Here is a 20805-nt window from a genome sequence, read left to right as displayed (position 1 = left end):
AACAATCTAATGGACATATATATATATATATATATATACACACTATACATAGTCAAACCAAAAACAATAATGAACAGAACAGCAACCAAACAACCAAGAATAAAATGAGAAGGAGTAAAACGAGTAGAAGAAGGAGGAGAAGGAGAATTTAATTGTACGAACGGAAGTTGTTTATTTTTTGTAGAGTAATATTTAACAAAAAAACAAGTAAATTGATAAAAATGATGGTATATATATACATATATTTATTGTTAACGAAAACCACGGAAAAGGCGAAATTATGAAACAAATTTATACAACAATAAAAATTAATAATACAATGAGAAACCGAAAAAAAACAACATACATTGATGGAGAGATGATATTGTTAGTACCTTAAAAGCCAAAACCAATTAACGATTATTAATAATTGTAATAACAGACGATAGCATTAAACAAACAAAAGAACAAATTGATGTAACCAAAAAACAAAAACAGAAACAGAAAAACAAACCATTTGAGATTCGGTTTTCATTTTTCAAGAAATTGTGAAACCCCATTTAATACCCCTAAAAATTGTTATTTTTGCAATATTTTGGAATCGTTTATATACACATTGTTCGATGAAAGTGCTAACAGAGAAACAAACAAACAAAAAAAAACAACAAAAAACCAAAAAAAAAAAAAACAAAACAACAAGAATAATAAAGATTGATATTGAAATGTTGAAACCCCAAAAAGAAAAGAAAATAATTGTATTCCTGATTGAGATCGGGGCAGCAGCCGCCTGTAAAGTGTTTCCGTGCAAATTAATCACTATCGTATCTCCTTATATAATTACAGATGTGCGAGCAGCTCTCTTGGTCTAGATCGCCACAAGAGTCAGGTCAATGGCACCATCCTGGGGGGTGAGGGCGCCATTGCTAACTGAAACTGTGGATCACAACCTACTGCTCTGACCATTGCATATACATATATTTTACTTTGATATCTAAATGAGTGTTGAGTTTGTGTGTCCGGAATGGTAAGATTTGATTACTTGTTTACCTGCCCCTTCGGGTTAGAGTAGTTTGCAGCCTTCTCGTAGCATTTGCCAATAGACATTCAGTACCTTTCCGCTACTATAACTATCTATCGCTGGCTGGAGTTGATTGAACGGTAGTGGTTATAGAACATCGATACATATGCATACATATATCATTTACCATCATTCCTCCCGAGTTTTGTACACCTCCGACTTAGTTTAAATGACAATCTGGAACAGTTACGCATTCGCTAACCTATTGTCTCTTTCTCCCAACTCTTGTAGAGAACGCCTGGACGCTGTCCGTGAAGTCGGTCACCTCGCTGAACAACCTGGCCTCCTCGTCCGGCTCGCACATCTGTCCGCGCTGCGAGAAGGCCTATACCTACAAGAAGAACCTCTCGCGGCACCTGCGCTACGAGTGCGATCGCCCGCCCACCGAGATGTGCCGGCACTGTTCGTACGTGGCGCGCTACAAGCATAGCCTCAATATGCACGTGAAGACACAGCACCGGCGGGACAGGCTCTGCCTCGGGGCCTGTTCGAGGGGGTGGGCGGAAGGCTAGTTGAAATAGGATTATAAATACATAGTTTGTGAATTGATCTCTGACTGAGCGCATGTGGCATGCAGGTAAGTTGTCTGGGAGCGAAAAGCAAAAGCGAGGGAGAAGCGAGAGGAGAGAATTGAGAGACAGCCGAAGCGCCTTAATGTTAATAAAAATACGATTTGTAACCAAAATTGAAACGTGTCATTATTGAATTCTACTGTAGTCCCTAAGTAAGTTAAGCATAATTAGGAGCACGGGTTTTATCCTTTTTTTTTATATTTGGCTGTGGTATTTTGTTTGTCCTGGTTCTCATTTTATTGTGCTGTACAGCAAACACAACTCACTAAACACACACACCCATACATTAAACTACCAATACAATATCAACCTAGTGCTAAGACTAAAAACCAAAACCAAACGAAAATGAAAACGAAAACTCAAACACTGGAAACCGAAAATTGATTGCTTGTTTTTGCCGAACTCAAATAAAAATAAAACGAACCTAAAGAAGAAAAGCTTTGTGACAGGATTCAAGACGTTTTTGAGCTGAGCATAACTTCCACTAAGCGGTAAAATAGTACTCCCCAAACACTCACTAATCAAGCACCTACCTCCCATTCTGCAGCCTCCAAACAGGACAAGGGCGAGCAGACCGAGAGCACTCCCGACGAATTCGAGCTGGACGATTGCCTACTGGAGAGCAACGATATTGTCATCACACAGAACAAGGACGGATTTGTCTTGCACGTGAAGAAGTTGGGCAACATCACGGCGGCCAAGTTGGGCACCGATGAGGATCAGGGATCGTTAGTACAAACAACAGCAGCGGTCACTGTCACCGGACCGGCTGGCCTGCCCACGCCCACCATCACGGAGCTCCTGAATGCGGCAGCCGCTCACTCGGATGTCAAGCCCACGCTGAGCGCATTGACCACCAGCACTCCCATTAAGCTGCCCTCATCGGAATGCGGTAAGTTCTTGATTTAAACTGATATTCATTGCAATCGTATGAAGGGCCTTAGGGGCTACCAGTTTCCCTAGTCTCGTGAGGCAGTTTATCCTGGAAATTCCCTGAAATCGAACAAATTGAAACATTGGCAATCATACTAATGAACGATCTCCATTTCTACGTCCAATTCCAGAACTAATCAACATTAAGAAGATAATACCAACCACCACCACTATAGCCCATCATCCCCACACAAGCTCGACCATCATACACCCACATCACATCATCCAGCATGTGCCACAGGAGTCGCATCAGGAACACCAGCATATCCTGATCGAGGAAGTGCCCCAGACCTCACAGCACCAGCATCAGCAGCACCATCACCAGCTGCAGAGCCAGCCGACGCATGCCCAAGTACAAAACATAATCACATCCCATTCGGGGCAGACAATTAATCTGGTGGGTCTGCGCAACGTACAGCTGACGGAACAGAAGCCGAACATCTCCTCGAGGATACGCTACACGCGTGGCAAGATCATTGGGCCGACGATGAGCAATATGCAGATAGTGGAGACCCATGAGGCCATCCAGCACCAGCACCACGAGATGTCCGATGGCACCAAGTATGAGATTAGTGAGATCGATTTGAACAATCCGAATGCGTCGGCGGCCATGATCAGTGACCTGGTGAAGTATGCCGAGATTGACGACATTGAGCTGCCGGACGGCACCAAGATTGGCATTGGCTTCGCTCCCTCGGAGATCACGGAGCATATGCAGACGTCTGGCGGGGAGACGCACATAACCACCATCGAGCACGAGCCGCAGGAGCTGCATACCGTACACCAACAGGAGCACGAGCCGCAGACTCATCACATTCATGCCACACAGCTGCAGACGCACCACATCCAGACGGTGGTGCAGACAGATCAGCAGCAGCACCACCACCACGAGCAGCATCATCACCAGCACCACTCGAGCATCGAGCTGCAGGAGGACGATGTGGAGACCATCATACCCGAGGAGATGGGCATGCACGACTCCAGCAAGAGCTACACCATTCTTACCACACGACCCATGAAGGAGGAGTCCGATGCTGGCGGCGACCCCTCCGGCATGACCTACGAACTGTCGCTGAGCGACTCGTCCCTGGGTCCCTGCGATGATCCCGAGTCGCGCTACATCTGTCGCCACTGCGGCAAGAAGTACCGCTGGAAGTCCACGTTACGCCGTCACGAGAACGTCGAGTGCGGCGGCAAGGAGCCGTGTCATCCCTGTCCCTACTGCACCTACAAGGCCAAGCAGCGAGGCAATCTCGGGGTCCATGTGCGCAAGCACCATCCGGAGAAGCCGCAGCTAGAGAGCAAGCGCGGTCGCAAGTAAGCGCGGATGTAGGAGCGCAGCCCAGGGGGCAGGAGTGAGTATACCTACACAAGTTAAGGGGAAATAAATTATTCATTGAGGTTCTATGACTTTTAGACCAGTTTCTTAATTTTACAATTTTATCAGCCTATTCTCGTTTACACATTTTTTTTTAATCTTAACTTTCTTATTTATTGATTATTTTTATTAAGTTGGAGAGTTGATTTCCCCAGTTCTCGAAAGGAAGAACCAAAAGAGCTCCGTTCTGTGTGCATTCAATTCAATTTCATTAGGCTTTAATTTGGACGTCTTCACATTAATATAATATATTATGATTATGATTCATCGTAATTTAAAAAATTACAAAAAAAAACAACAAAAAAAACCACACAAAAACCCCAAAAAGTCAGCATCTTAAGAGAAATATGGTCAATAAATGTGCAAGTATTTTCATGGAAATAACAAAGAATATACAAAACAATTAGATGGAAAGTATGTAGATTTAAAACATTAATTAATTATAATTAGCAACGTGTTTCTGTGTGTGTGTCTTCTCACAGCCAACTAGAAACTTTAAATAGCCAAGTTTTCTATCAAAATATTAACTGGAACTGGCAGAAGGCAAAAGCAGTTGATTTTTGTTTTGTTTTGTTTAGTGGAGAAAAGAGCACACAGCCTTCATTTATATATTATTAAATATCACAAAAATTTTGATGTAACCTATTTAAGTGGAGCTAACCGACAAATTATTGTGTAAATGTTGCAAAATATAAATAGCCAACGTGTCTAAATTGGAGGCTTACAAAATTAACATTGTAGAACTTTGTTTTCAAGAAAATTATATATATATATTTACTATAAATAATGTAAAAAAAAAACCGATTTGGTAAATTTCAGTCGTAAATACGAATTGAAAGGCAAAACCCTTCTGACAGATCTAGCCGAACTTAGTTAAATTGATTGTATATCTACAAATTTACAACCCCCAACACTTTAGCATACTTTCTCAAACAACAAAACAACAAGAAATATAAGAAACATTTTAAACGTTTGTGTGTGTAAAACTTTATCAATTGAAAATAAACATTTATTATGTTTACAAATAGAAATTATGTTTTGAAAGAATAGTTGTAAAAAACAAAAGGTAAAATAAAATTATATAAAAAAAGAATAAACAATACCAAAGCTTTGATGTTTGTGGCCAGGCGAAGGAGAGCCTTGTACAGAATCCATACTAACATATTTCTCTTTTTGCAGGTGACCTGACCGATGAGATTTTCACCAGATACGGGGCGCGTATCAGCAAGAAAGCCAGCTGTCTTTACTGCCTGACCCATCATCTGTTTTGGTCAGAGCATAACTAATGTATTTCTCTCTTCTTTTAGGTGATCCATTGAACCTGGAGGGAGGGTTACTGACCTGGAGCCTCGAATCGAGCTAAATGCGAGCTAAACTTAAGTAAAACAAGCAAAAAAGTTGTGAAAGGAGACAATTGCTATTCCAATACTCTATACGTATTACGTACATATATATTTATATATATATATATATATATATATATATATATACAAGTGCCCAAGACCTAAACGTTCGTTTCTGTATGCCACTAAAAAGTAACCAGACTTAAACCGAACCTGTACCTGAACCTGAACCTGTATCCAATCCCAGCCGTGTCTATTGATGTGCTGAAGCAAAAACCAAACTACAACAAACCCCACCACCACCCCAGCAGCACTCCAGCTACAGTTCAATAAATTTAGTTGTCCTTTTTGATTTTTAAAATTTAATTTAAAATAAATACGTTTACACCCTGCACTAATTGGCCTCAATTTTGCTCAATGTTGTTTGAAAGAGTTTTCTTTTACCTCTCTGTATATATGTTTATTATTTGTACTTTAATTTGCCATTCATGCCATGATCCTAATGCTTTCTATACACAAATGTATCCATCCCATCCATCCATCCATCCATCCATCCATCCATCCATCCATCCATTCACACATATCCAATGCTTTGACTAATTCTTTTGATTTTAATCCGTATCGTTCTGTGTTATGTTTGTTCTTAATCGTTTTTCCTCGAGTGATCATCGAGGTTTCTTTCAGTTCTTGTGACCAGTCAAAAGTATTACTATTTATTTTCGTTCTTTTTTTCTTTTGTTTTTCTTTTCTCGTTTTTATTTTCATATGTTGTGCGCTGCGACACACCCACCCCCACTCCACCAAAACCAAACAAAAACAAAAAAAAACAAACACATGCAACAAAAACACAACAATAAATCAACCAACAAAACCATCAACCCGATTTGCAAAACCCAAAACCCATAACCAATACCGAAACCGAAACTAGATCTGAGTATTACGCGCATTGCGGGACTCACCTGGAACGAGTGGAACGCTCGGCTGGCAATGCCCCTGGTCACCCTAAGCGAAGGCGTGCAGCCCCTGGTCTTTCCCACAGACCTCTCTGTCGAGAAGCAATCCCAGAGCCTGGTCCTCAAGGAGCCGCTCGGTGAACGAAATACGCCCACAGATTGTGTGCCCAAGAGCGAGCCCAGTGCCGCCTCTACGCCGCGTAACCACAGCGGTCACAGCAGCGGAAAGCCCCACAAGACCAGCGGTGGTGGGAAGCTCAAGCACCTCACCGAGGAGGAAGCCACCTCCCTGATGCTAAAGGCAGTGGCCGAGAAGCAAGCGGCTGCGGCGGCGGCAGCGGCGGGGGCCAACACCAGGGCCGAGCTGAGCTACGGCGATGATCAGGCCAGCTCCGGGAATGGCAACAGCAGCGACTACCAGGCCAACCTAAGTGGAGGCGTGACCTTTGCGGATGTTGGCGGCCCAGCTGGACTTTGCCATATCAACATCCTGAACAGCATCAGCGCCATGAACAATCTGATTAGCGGCAGCACGGCAGGGAAGGCTGGCGGATCGGTGGTCGGACTAGCTGGGTCCGGATCGAGCGCGACCCCATCCAACGGCAATAACAACGGATCACTGGGCGGAGCCGACAATGGTGCTGGACACCCATGCCCAGTCTGCGGCCGTGTCTACAAGCTGAAGTCCTCGCTGCGGAACCACCAGAAATGGGAGTGCGGCAAGGAACCGCAGTTCCAGTGTCCCTTCTGCGTGTACCGGGCCAAGCAGAAGATGCACATAGGTCGCCACATGGAGCGCATGCACAAGGAGAAGTTCAAGCTGGAGGATGTGAAAAGCTTCGCTGGCTCTGAAGCCCTAGATGGCGATAGCAGTGGAGTGGGCGGAGGAGGAGTCACTGCTGCAACCGTGGCGGCAGCCGCAGCGGCTGCCCTGGCTAGTGCCACGGAGCTGCATCCGCACTTCTCATAAATGGAGGATAAAGAGTTAAAGTTGAGCAGTTATTACGAGTACGATGAAGAAAACTAAATCTAAACAGAATCAGGGATTATCAAATAGAAGAAAATTATGTAAAGCACGAAATCACACACCATGCTCTCGGGAAAACGGAATCAGTGTGCCAAATTAATTTTAACAAACCAACCAACAAACAAAGTAACAAACAAGAAAACAAAACAAAATACGAAAATGAAATAATGTTTTAAGATGCCTGAAAATTTCGATAAAAGTGTTCGAGAGGAAGAAAACAATTTGTTGCAAAGCACAAACATTTACGCCATTTCACATATTATACTTTTTTTTTGTTATTTGTTATTAATTGTTTACACAAAACCGATTTGAAAATCTATAATTTCTACAACTTGGAGCAACCGTAAGAGCAACAGAAACGTGATCAGTAAAATGATTTTACACAATATAATAAAATTTTAAAATTGCAACATTCCACAAAACGAAAGAAGAAAGACAAATCTTGTACAATGAAACGGTTTTGGATTAGCGAAATATATAGTTTAGCCTAGCTCTACATACATACATATACATAGACATAGACACATACATATATAAAAGATGTATAGCCAGGGAGCAGCAGTAGTAGTAGCAGCAGCCAACTCAATGGATATGTAAGATGAAAAAGTAACGAGAACTCAGACCATATTAAGATATTACTAGGGAAAGGCACACGAAAACGAGCCCAGAACGGTACTCGTTACCTTTACCTGTAGCCTGATGCACGGCGTAATGTGCGTGGAGTTTAACCGATAGATATTTATTCCACCACCCTAGATACAGTGCAGACGTAAACAATGCATTAGCCCTCAATTTATTGAACAGCTCAACAATTAAAAAGTCCACGTGGGAATACTTTAAAGATCATGGCAGAGCTTCTTACTAGATGCCTGTACATGGATCAAGGGGAAGAATCCTTTGGAAACCCATAGTAATTTATAGCAGTGCCAAAACAGATTCAGACCAGGTTCCCACACATAAAGTCAGTCAGTCAATCAATCAGTCAGTCAGTCAGTCAGTAATTAGCCTCTTTAAACAACAATTTACCTCAAGTTGAAATATTTGCTATTATGACGATGTCTTAGGCTAAACACAACATGTACTAAGCTCAAAAACATTTTATAGAGTTAGTGTAAGAGAGGGTGGGAGAGCGCGTTTGGTAGTCAACGAAGAAAGTGCCTTCACAAATGGATGGAAACCAGAAGCAATTCGCGTAAATTGTAATTTAAAATCTACGATAAGCAAACGTTCGTAGTTGTGTAAAGCCATATAAAGTAGGTTAAGGCAGGAATTTAAGTAAAAGTCAAGAGGATGAGGATGAGCAGGAGGTCAGGATTTAAATGGTCTTTAGACATTTAAACTCAGGTACTTAGTTGGAGGTCGGGAACGGGAATCCCAATTCAATAACTCAAACACAAAAGCAAGAAAAGATCAAGTAGCTGAGCTACTGAATACACGACAACGACAACCACAACAGCAACAGCAACTACAGCACTACATAAACGGAAACAACAATCAACAAAACACCGCCACAAATACGTCACATGCACTTTATTTATTATTTTTTTGATACCTTATTAATACGATACGAATGTGTGCGATAACTAATATATTACTCGGCACATTCATAAGTAGTCAAGCCTAATTTATTTTATACCTTGCTTTCCACTACAACGAAATACATTCCATAGATGATTTTATTAAGCTTTAATTACAACGACAACAGCTCCAAACATTCACAAAAACAGATACGAACACCCAAACAGAAATGTGCGGCCAGTAAAACTGTGCAACAAAAAATATCTTCTAAATGAATAATTAAAATTTAATTGAAAAACGGAAAATAGGAGGAGGAGCCGGAGACGGAGACGGAAACGGAGACGATGGAAAATCTCGAATGCTCTTTTCTCTCTTTCTTTAAGAAACTAAAACTCTTTAAAAAAAACATTGGTTACTTTATCGCGGTGTTGGGCTAAAATTAGCGTCTCTTTATACAATGAAGAATAAACGAAAGGAAATTTGTTAATGAAAACATTACGGCAAGGACGGAAAATTCAAAATTTTCGAATGTAATATTGTTGAACAATAGGAAAACGCAGATTTATACAAATAAAATGTGTAGTTTTAAATAAAACTATGTATAAAACTTAATAAGATGACAAATACTCATTGAAGCAACAGAAGTAGCATACCCTTATATATATAAAATATATATATAATTTCTTCTATAACTTGTTTGTAAAACTCTTTTTGTAAATTGATAAAAACCCCAAATTCAATGTGAAAAATATACAATTCCATGTAATAAAACGCAAAAGAAACAAAACTTGTGTGCTATGTGCGTTCCCAGATAGATTCTATCCATCTATCTATCGGCCTTACGTTGATGTACATTACTTACGTTTTCGTTTTCACACACAGATTTTGTAGCGTTTTTTATGTACTGCTTGTAAGTATTATAATTATTATTTTAAGAAAACAAATTTTATTTCATTTTTAGCAACTCTTCATTTTACAACACAAACTATTGACTAAACTAAAAATAAAACAAATATAAAAAGGTTAGGAATCATTCAGTTTAGGCACACATCAATCGTTCTTATAAGCTATACAATTTGTGAATGTAATTAACTCGTACTAACGTAATACCCATTGTTGTCTAACGTGTTTCCAGATGAAGGCGGAGAGTCCCGGATACGTGTGCGCAACTGGCTCATGCTGGCCGATCAGTCCGTCATTGGGAAGAGCTCTGACGATACTCTGACAGGTACTTTGATGCACACCAATTGACATTCACACTTTTCTTGATACTTGATTTGTTTCATTTGTTAATCCGATTTTTTTGTACTTCGTTTTGAAATTTACAACGATTTTTTCTTTTGCAGTCTTCATTTTCTTTTGTTGCTGAACACACAGACACAACATCATGAGTTCTTATACATGTCTTTTTTATATATAAACACATTCCTTAACAAATCCATTAACTTACATTCTGAATTTCTATTTCATGACTAACATCGACCAAATAAAACGAAAACTAACATCAGACAAACTAACACAGTCCAAAAAGTCACTCAAAAACGATGCTAACAAGACATCAACGCCCATTAAGACGACGACGACGGCAGCAGCAGTTGCGGCAGCAGCAGGAGCAGCAGCATCAGCATCAGTTGCCAAGAAGGCCTCTAGCTCCACTGGCAACAACATCAATAATAACATCAGCAAGAGCAATGTGACCCAGACACTGACCAAAACGGTCACCAGGATCGGCAGCATCGGACGCACAACAATCGCCTGCATCACGCCGGCCAATAGTGGCAACAAGAGCTCTTCGAGCAACTGCAATGTTGATGCTGCCTCGGCTGCTGCCCTGGCTGCTGCTGGCGTGGAGCTGGACAGCATCGATGAGACCATGACTGAGGTGATTGTAAAGATCGAGAACCCCGACAACATGTCGATCAATGGTGACGAGACCGTCTGCAACGAGGCCATTGATGATGAAAACACCTTTGACTATGATCTAAAGCTGGCCAGTCCGTTGTCCTGGACCTACGATGCGGTGAAAATTGAGAACGAGGAGTTCGAGGACAGCTATCTGATGGACAACGATGACGATGATCTGCTGACGACAGCCGCGGCCACCCAAAAGCACGCTAAACAGTCCAACGATAAGCAGAAGTCGGGCTCCGGGACGGGCGTGAAGAAGATCGTGCTCAGTGCCCAGCAGCAGCAGCAACTGCTAGAACAGCAACAGCACTTGCAGCACCTGCAGCTCCAACCCACCAGTCAATCGCTGCAGATCAAGCTGCCGACCATACCAGCCACAATAACGACGATCTCGGGACCCAACCATATGAATGCGTCGACCGCTGGGACAAGCAGCGGGGCCAGCATCACCACGGCTAACTCCACGCTGCTGGGCCACAAGCTGAGCCTGCCCATAGATGCGCAGAACCTCAATCTTCACTGGTCCCACTCGGACGACAACCGCTACCGCATCCTGGTGCAAAACAAGCGCACACGGAAGGAGTCGCTTGAGCACTCCGCCGACATGATCTACAATGCCGATATTGAAAAGCCGTGGGTGTGCCGCAACTGCAACCGCACGTACAAGTGGAAGAATAGCCTCAAATGTCACCTGAAGAACGAGTGCGGCCTGCCGCCGCGCTACTTCTGCAGCAAGATGTGCGGATATGCCACCAACGTCCACAGTAATCTGAAGCGCCATCTCAACACGAAGTGCCGGGACCGCGAGAAGGACGTCGAGGAGGAGAAGAAACCCCAGTCCGCTCAACCGCCACCACTAGCTGTGCCCACCAGCAACGTCGGCAGCATTAGCACCAACAACAACAGCAACAGCAGCAGCTACACCTTGGTATTCCAGCAGGACAGTGTTTAAGAGATATTTGGACTTGTATAAAATCCAAATTACGTGAGTCGGGGCCACGGCTGAGGACGGTTTTGAACATCTTCTCTTAGTACAAATTTTAGTTATTCCTTCAACTTGAGTTTTCGCAGTGGATATCTGAAACTGACTTGGCTTTTTCCACAATCTTTCCTTTCGTTAAGGAAGCCAAACGATGTCGTTGGGACCAGACACAGACACAGAGAAAAAACGAGGGGGAACGTTGTGAGTTGCTGCGGACACCGCAACTCTACAGTTATACCCGATACTCAGTCAGTATGGCTCTCCTCCGGCAGACGCAGCTAATATTAAACGACACGACAAAGAGTGCGTGCGAGAGAGACAGAAAATCAGTCTGAGCGTGACGTCGGGCGCTGCGAAGCCAGTGCAAATTGATTTGTTCCTTTTGGCTATAAAAATTATCTGATCTGGTCCAGATTCAACAATCTGATAGATATGGTCATTATCTATGATTCTGCGTTTTTAGTTTTCTCAAATGTGCAATATTGTGGATGCAACAGATTTTCGTCCTTTGTGGGGGCGGAAGGGGGTGGGGCGAAATTCTGAGATATACGTTTTATAGTGAGATCTAACAGAAGTGCGGATACCAAATTTGGTTACTTTAGCCTTAATAGTCTCTGAGATTTGTGGATGCCCCAGATTTTCGTCCTTTGCGGGGGCGGAAGGGGGTGTGGCCAAATTTGGACACGAAACGGTCAAGGTCCGATATCACAGGAGTGTGGATACCAAATTTGGTTGCTCTGGCTCTTATAGGTTCTGAGATCCTTGAACTCATATTTTGCAATTGGCAAAACCGACCATGAAACCTGTGTGTTAGAGAGAGACAGAGCGAGAAAGAATGAAATTGTTTTTTTGATGCTGGCTATAATAATTATACGATCTGGTTGAGATTTTACACTCTAGAACATATAGTCATCCTCTACGATTCTGCGTTTTTGGTTTTATCGTATCTTTAAAAATGTGGATGCCACAGATTTTCGTCCTTTGTGGGGGCGGAAGTGGGCGGGGCGAAGTTTTGAAATATTTTTGTTGCAGTGACATATCACAGAAGTCTGGATCCAAAACATTGTTGCTCTAGCTCTTATAGTCTTTGAGCACTAGGCGCTGAAGGGGACGGACAGACGGACGGACGGACAGACGGACGGACGGACAGACGGACAGACAGACAGGGCTCAATCGACTCGGCTATTGATGCTGATCAAGAATATATATACTTTATGGGGTCGGAAACGATTCCTTCTGGACGTTACACACATCCACTTTTACCACAAATCTAATATACCCCAATAATCATTTTGAGTATCGGGTATAACAAGAAAAACAAAACAAATTTAGGAATAGATTGTCATACAAAAAAAAAACAAAAAAAAAACCTAAATAACCAAAACAACAAAAATATTGTATTGCTTTAGACAATTCTCACGAAAAACATATAAATATGTGTACATTTTTTCCCAGAAAAAAAAACCCAAAAAAAAAAAATGCAACAAAGAAAACCAACAGAAAATTACTTGAACTAGTCGTCACAGCAACATTTGTGAACCAAAACGGAAACTTTTATATTAAGTATGGAAGTAAAAGACCCCTAACTATATGCATGGCATAAAGCAAATGCCCCTCTAAAGATACTTAATATTAATATGTATTTTTGGTTTTATATTACGTTTGCATACGCAATAGCTTTTTAATTTGTTAGAAACATTTTAAAGATTGATTATCTAGTCAAAACAAAACCATAACGGAATAATATTTTCAATTTAGACACAAATTATAATTGATAATTGATAATAACAATGTTTACAAAATTAATTCGAAATATCAGCGCATGTACGAGTATGCTTTGAAATTGTCAGATTTAAATGAACAGAATCACGAATCTGAACCGGCACTGAAAATAGAAACACAGGGAAGTACAGGACAAGACAGGACAGGAGATAAGTGTTCCATCAGATTCCCCTACCTTATTGTAATGTAAGCCCCAATCCAACAAAAAAACTGAGAAAGAAAAAAAAGGAACAAATACCTCTATAAACCTGCAAGAGAGATTCTGTATTACCATTATAATAATATGTATTTCTCAACTGAAAATCGTAATTATGGCCGGAAAAATGTATTAAAACCAAAAACCCAACACAAAAACCAAAGAAATTTCGAAATACAATTAAAAGCAAATGTCAAAAACAAAATACCAAACACTGAAGTTGTACTTATTTTAACTGCATATTCCTCTATAGAACTTTCTCATTCCATTCCATCCACAGACACTCCACAGATATTCACTCGCCATTCTCCACCTGTCTCTACCCTCATTCCGATACATAGTCTTAGGCATTCGTACCCTTGCTATGAATCCATACTAATCAGATCTCTATTTCAGGTGGATGAATGTGATGTGATGTTGATGATGATGTGGATGTGATGTTGCCTGATGAACGACAGCCAAACAACGCAGTTATGGTGTTGCCTCTCCCTCTTATTGTTGTTTGCATGCTTAACTACTACAACATACTACATATATATATATATATATATGTATAAGGTCTAGGAAGGATACATAGTTATGCAGATCTATAGTTTATATAGTATTTATATATATATATATATATATATATATAAATGTAAATGTATATATATATATGTATCCTTCCTAGACCTTATACATATATGTATCTGTTAGACGAAGTAACTATACCTATATGACTATGTATGGAACTAGATTTGTAGTTTGTTCTGTTTTTTGTTCACATTCCATTCGTTTGTATTGCCGAAGGTTTAACTTTAAGTTTCTTCTATCTCTACCTGTCTTCTCCTAGCGATTGTGAAGCGTATACATCTATCTAATTAATATACTATCTAGAATTTAATTATCAACAAATTAAAATATGAAATGAGAAAACGAAAACCAACTTAGTTTGTATAGAATTGTATTTTATAAATACCCAATTTTCTATCAAATTCTTTTCAACTTATTTATTTATAATCTCTTAAGTTTTCTTTCCTACATTTTAATGTTGCATGCGTATTTATTTATACAATATAATTTAAAAAAAGGACCATGCACTTTAGGCCAAGGAAGCTCTGAGGAGGCTGTCCTGCTGTCCTGTTCTGTCTCCAAGCTCCAGTAGTTATATGTCTTCTGCCCTCTCTATTATTTTTTAATTGTTTTTGTCACTAACCACCCAACACACATTCCTATAGATGATATATATATATATATTTAACCATTTCTCACTTGTAACATGAGCAAAACTCTATTGAATCTTTTTTTTGTGCTTAGCTCTCCAACTGTTTTCTCGACATTTATTATTGTACTCATTGTGTTTTAATTTAATATTTAATAATACATTTACTTTACAGCCTACTCACAAAAAAGCTCACACACACACACAAGACACACACACACAAGACACACACACACACACACACACACACACACACACAAGACACACACACATTCACAAATTTACACACACGCACACCAGTTCAGTCCACTCCACTCCAATCCATAGTACCATATCTCTCACTAAAGCAACATACATATAACCAAAAAAAAAAACCAACAAAAAAGATACAAGCCCTTAATTATTTATTTACTTCCAATTAGTTTTAGGTATTTTTATAATTTCCATCTAGAGAGGAGACATGCAATCTTTGAAAACCGAAGTAAAAATAATGAAAAACTAAAATAGTTTCCCTGCTTTCTGTATCACCCATTTTCTACAGACTTCGGCCGTTTGTCACCCACGAACAGGAGCTACAGCCTGATGGACCTGAAGACCAGTCCGTACACCAGTCCCAACGAGACGCCCATGGGCGTCATCAAGTTTGAGCCGAGTGCGGGCATGGACGACCATAACGAGCATGACCTCCGGATCGACAGTGGCCGGGCCACTCCCACGCACTGCACAGGGCACCAGCTGGTGCCCAAGTCGCAACAAAGGCACGGAAACGGAGACAACGACGACAGCAATGAAGAGGACAATGAACCCTGCGACCTGCGTATAGACTTTGCCAAAGTACTGTTGGCCGCTGCCAAGGCCGGAGGAGGACAGTACACCCATCTGCATACTCCGCACAGTCGTCCACTGCCACAGCTGATATATACAGCTGGAACGGGCCAAGTGGCACGCCCAGACACGCCAACGCACCGCTACAGCAGTAGCAGCGGGGGAATGATATCTGGCTCCGGAGCAGACCCATCGAGCAGTGCTGCTGCTTCTATAGTAGCCGCTGCGACGGCTGCTGGCCTGGCGGCCAACAACACAAGTGCCTCCTCCACAGGTGGAGCCTCTACATCGGCAGCGGCTGCAGCGGTGGCGGCAGCGGCAGCAGCAGCCGGTGGATCGGGTGGCAATTGGAATACTAGTGGGAGCGGAGGAGGTGTCGGAGCCTACGCCTGCGACAGATGCGGCAACACATACGCCCGCCCGCACAGCCTCAATCGACATGTGCGCTTCGAGTGCGGCGTGGAGCCAAAGTTCGAGTGCCCCATTTGTCACAAGAAATCGAAGCACAAACACAATCTTGTGCTCCACATGCGCACCCACCAACATCGATGATACAACAAATGCTGCAATGGCAATCCACGACGCCAGGCTCTCAAACAACTTGTTGCTGTTGACCCAGATCTGGGATCAAGCTAAGACCCCACAACCAGAATAGGATCGCAGGATTGAAGGCGTAGCGCAGCTCAGGTTTAGGTCTATGTTGAGGTTCAGTGTCAGCTCAGCTTCAGTCAGAGTCCTAACCACAGTCCAGTCCAGTCCAGTCCAGAGTGCGGTTTTATATAATTTTCCAAATGATCTTGAAAAATATAGTCGTTTTTACATATACTTCATATATATGTATCTAAATAAATATACATATATATATATATATATATATATATATGTATATATATATATATACATATATATATATATATATATACAGATAACTAACTCGTAACTTTGTATATAGTGATGGAATATTAACCAATCCTAATTCTTAGCTCATTATCGTATATTTTTACTTTTTGTTTTTGTTTTAGTTTGTTTGATATTTTTGTCAGTAACAGTAATAATAACAGCAACAGCAACAATTAATTTTGTTTTTCCGAATTGGCAGAGCTGAGGGGAGCAAATTGTTTGAGAGGCGCGTGAGAGAGCGGGCGTGCAGCATGTTGCATGATGTATAAGTCCTTTGGAAAACTCAATGATCTCAATGAATTTTTTCTTGATTGTGGATGGGGAAAGTTATGCATTTTATTGTAGCAGCAGCAAACGCAAAAAAACATTCACATTAATCTTAGTGTAATTTCTAGTGCAGCGCCCTCTCACGCGCCTTAGGTTAGTTCTACGAAAGGGATCCACTAAACGTAGATAGATACACGGCAGTTACAGTCGGAGTCAGAAGTCAGATGTCGGAGTCCGAGTTAGAGTCAGACGTAGACCGTAAGTTAGACCACATTGAAGGCATACGTGCAATATTTTATGCGCACCAAAACAACAAAACAAAACAAAACAAAAAAAAAACAAACATAAAACATAAAACAATCGTTGTTCTTCGCTTTTTTACATGTTTTCGTTTGCCTATATTCACAAACTATATTCAAATTTGCAAAAAGATTGACGGTTTGCTTAGGACCGCACCCCCAAAACAAACAAATTATAGCTAGTAGTTGAAACTCAACGATCTCTATCTACTCTTTTTTCAAAAGCAAAGAAACACAGAAATTTTTATTAATTAATCTTGTGCTCATTCCATGAAAATTTTTAAGTTATGATTTAATTATGAACCACGATATGTGAGAGCGGGAATTTTAATTTGACCAAAAAGAGAAAACGAAACGAAAGGAAAGGAAACGAAATAAGTGTGGCTTTGGGCGGGGGCGCTTCTCTACACAAGGCAAAAAATTTTAGGACGAAACAAAAATCAGTTATTAATTATTTTTAAATAACATTAAAGCAGCATGTACAAGTGCGAGGAAGGGATGCATGGAAGAGGGTGGAAAGAGGGAATTGGCAATGTAAATGGGTTGGGGAAACTCGCATCGAGTCACAGTCAGAAAAATAAATTGGTATGTGATATAAAGAATATAGTCCTCATTGTAATTAATAGTAATCATAACATTGTATATTTTCTCTTAACATAATTATTTTGTTGTCAAAATTGAGAAACGAGCGAAGTGAATGCTGCAGAGAACCCTTGTTATAAAACGATACGATTACGATTACGATTATATATAGTTATTATAGAAATCGACAGAGTTTGTTTCACACACTCACACACAGACACATAGTCATACACACACACACACACACACTAACATTTTTATAATTTTTAATATACAAATGAAAAAGCTTAATTGTATAATCGAGTTGCTTAGGTACTTCATCCTAATACCCCTAACACATATATAGAAAAACAATTTTAAATTCAAATAATTCAAAAAATGTAAAACATACAAAATAGCAAACAAACAGAGGGGCGCATACCGCAGTTTGTTGTCGGATCAGCAGTTCTCGCGAAACAAAAAAAAATAAATGTGATAAAGATGTAAATTAATCTACAGACAACAAACTGGCACAATACCAACACAAAATATATATGCGAATACAACAAATTTGTTCAAATTGTTGACAGAAAAATATAAAAAATCATAAAAAAACAAAATTCATATCGGTCAGTATTCGAATTAGTTGAGGAAATTTTCAAATTTGAATTCGTTGACAATTTTCAAATAACTTCCATTGGTTTTCTGCTTGGTTAAATATTTATATACATATGTATATTCAAGTCGCCGTGTTGCGCTAGTCAGATTCTAGAGTTCTGTTTATCATTTGTTATAGAACACGAAGATCGATGTGCACTTCACGAACTTCCCAATATGTATCTATTTTTGTCTATTAAGGTTGTGGTTCTTATTTATCTATAAAACATAATATTTTTAGCTACTTTTCTAAGCGGAAACATCTAATTTTTACGTTACAAAAAAAAAAAACTATAATGGAAGATGGATGTCCATCAGTCACACCTATTTTATAATTTATCAACAGCGCATGTGATGGACTCGAATTGACCCATATACTCGTACAAGAGAAAAGAAAAAGAAAATACCATACTCTTATGTGGTCCATAATGGCAAGCTTTCGAGTCGTATAGTTAAAGTGTAAAGAAAAGCATGTGATAAATTTCTATATAATTTGATTAACAAAAAAAAAAAAACATTTTACTAACACACCAACAAAACACAATACAGACAGCTAGCACATAGGCAAACATCAAAGTTTGAGCAGATTTAGATGGGTAGGAGGCCTCTTGCGAAAAGCTACTACCTGGCCGTACCATTTTATGTAAAACATAGACACATACATCCAAGAAAAAGTGAAATATTTTTCGAGAACTTGTACTAACCCAGATAACTCTTTTTCTACTAATGTATTCTTATTATTTCTGTTCATAATTAATATCAAAGATTTAAAAACATCCAAAACACACACAAAATACACATTTTTAAAACGTTGTAAACTAGGAGCTGTGAATGTAAAATTATATATAAAGAAACATATATCTATGTATATATAGATAGCTACATACATACAAACAAACAAAACAAAACAAAACATATATATATATATATGGATCGATGTGATTAATTGTGATTGAAACGTAGCGAAGCGAAACGAAGCAAGGAACAGATCTGATCAGATCGAAGCAGGGGAGATCGCAGATTGGGAGGGCAATAGGTCGGTTACGGAAATGAGAAGGGCTTTCTTTTCAAACACACACACACAAACACTCACACACTCAACACACAAACATAATACAAACAACATATATAACTGATGAAAATCGGATATTTTGTTTGTCTCTATTAAGAATCATTTTCTATTCGTTATTTCTTTAGTTCGTAAACTATTATTTTATTCTATTGCTGCAAAAATCTAGTGAAACGAAAATGGGGAACTAAATTCAAAGCACACCGCAAACACAAGAAAATCAATAAATATATTAGCCATAGGTTAACAAAAGGAAAAATTAAAGAAATGAGAAATGGATGTTATTGCTGTTGACGCACGCCTTACGAATTGTTAATGTTGAAAATAAGAAGCATCAAACACCAACCGATTCGAGTTGTAACCAATGTACCATATCTTAGTTTGCGCCAAGAAAAAAATTTACAAAATCAAAAAAAAATGAAAACAGAAAATTCAAATGAAATGTATACATAACGAAAACCAAATTGCTTTTGCACTGCAATTTAGATTAACGAATGAAGAAGAGATACCAATATATTTACACAGTAAACAAATCTAACGAAACAAAGGACATTCAAAATGCCAGTTAGACTATGAAAAGTGTGCTTAAACCATTTTAACAAAACGAATCAAATCTAGTACGAATTCAGAGTAAATTTAATTATGTAATTGTGTATAAAGCCGAGAAACGCCTTAAACAAAATTTGTGAAACTATTTTAAATGTTAAACAAGTAAAACGATCTAATTGTTATAAGTGAACAGGCAAAAACCAACCAACAAATAAAAGTAAATTAAAAAATATATTAAATGATAGAAAAAAAAACTGCAAAAAATTCATAAATCTGTTTGACGATTTCCATTTCTCCCTCTTAGTTTCCTGGTCCAGCCATTATCAAGTGAAACTCTTTAAAAACCCTGAACTAATATCGATTTTTCTCTTCTTCTAGGTGGATTATAATGGATCGACTTCAAGGAGACAGAAGACCCTTGGGTGGCCCTCAAATGCATGACCTTGATATTGTATTGAAGAGTGAATAGATCATAGTTATATAACACACAAAATATATGATAAATGTAATTTGATTTGCTGTATTGTTGTAGTTTTGAAAATCCCACCAACGACACCAACACCAACATCTGATTTTGTGATTTATTCTTTTGTTCTGTATATATTCTCAGGTTTTAGTTTATAGAAATGCTTGAGTGGCTTTTGTGCATACATAGAGCGCTCTGGGGATTGTGTCAACCATACCATAACGTCACCACACACCATCAATATCAGTCACCATCACCATCATCCATCCCCCACACCGCTAAACTCCATCAACCGCAATGAAATACCACCACGAACAACAGTCACCAACATCGCCTTCATCATCAGAATCATCATGATCATC

General features: G+C 39.7%; 1 protein-coding gene across 17 annotated transcripts in view; it reads left to right on the top strand.

Annotated features, from left to right (window-relative positions):
- Positions 1-20805, top strand: part of LOC117185802 (longitudinals lacking protein, isoforms N/O/W/X/Y-like) — a 144406-nt gene that overhangs the window by 112917 nt on the left and 10684 nt on the right. For 3 of the 17 annotated variants that reach the window (XM_033397007.1, XM_033397006.1, XM_033397009.1), the window contains exons 6-7: positions 2177-2521; positions 2694-3883. The exons of 6 other annotated variants lie outside the window; for them this stretch is intronic. In XM_033397007.1, coding sequence (XP_033252898.1) covers positions 2177-2521; positions 2694-3883 — 1535 coding nt within the window. Of the gene's footprint in view, positions 1-822; positions 926-1288; positions 1743-2176; positions 2522-2693; positions 5038-6211; positions 8973-9916; positions 10010-10127; positions 10166-10289; positions 11860-15391; positions 16282-20805 lie in introns of those variants that run through there. 8 more of the 17 variants (XM_033397021.1, XM_033397026.1, XM_033397011.1 and 5 more) reach the window with 7 other exon arrangements.

Source organism: Drosophila miranda (assembly GCF_003369915.1).
Source record: "Drosophila miranda strain MSH22 chromosome Y unlocalized genomic scaffold, D.miranda_PacBio2.1 Contig_Y2_pilon, whole genome shotgun sequence".
NCBI classification, from domain to species: domain Eukaryota; kingdom Metazoa; phylum Arthropoda; class Insecta; order Diptera; family Drosophilidae; genus Drosophila; species Drosophila miranda.
This window is presented reverse-complemented; position numbering and strand designations above follow the sequence as displayed.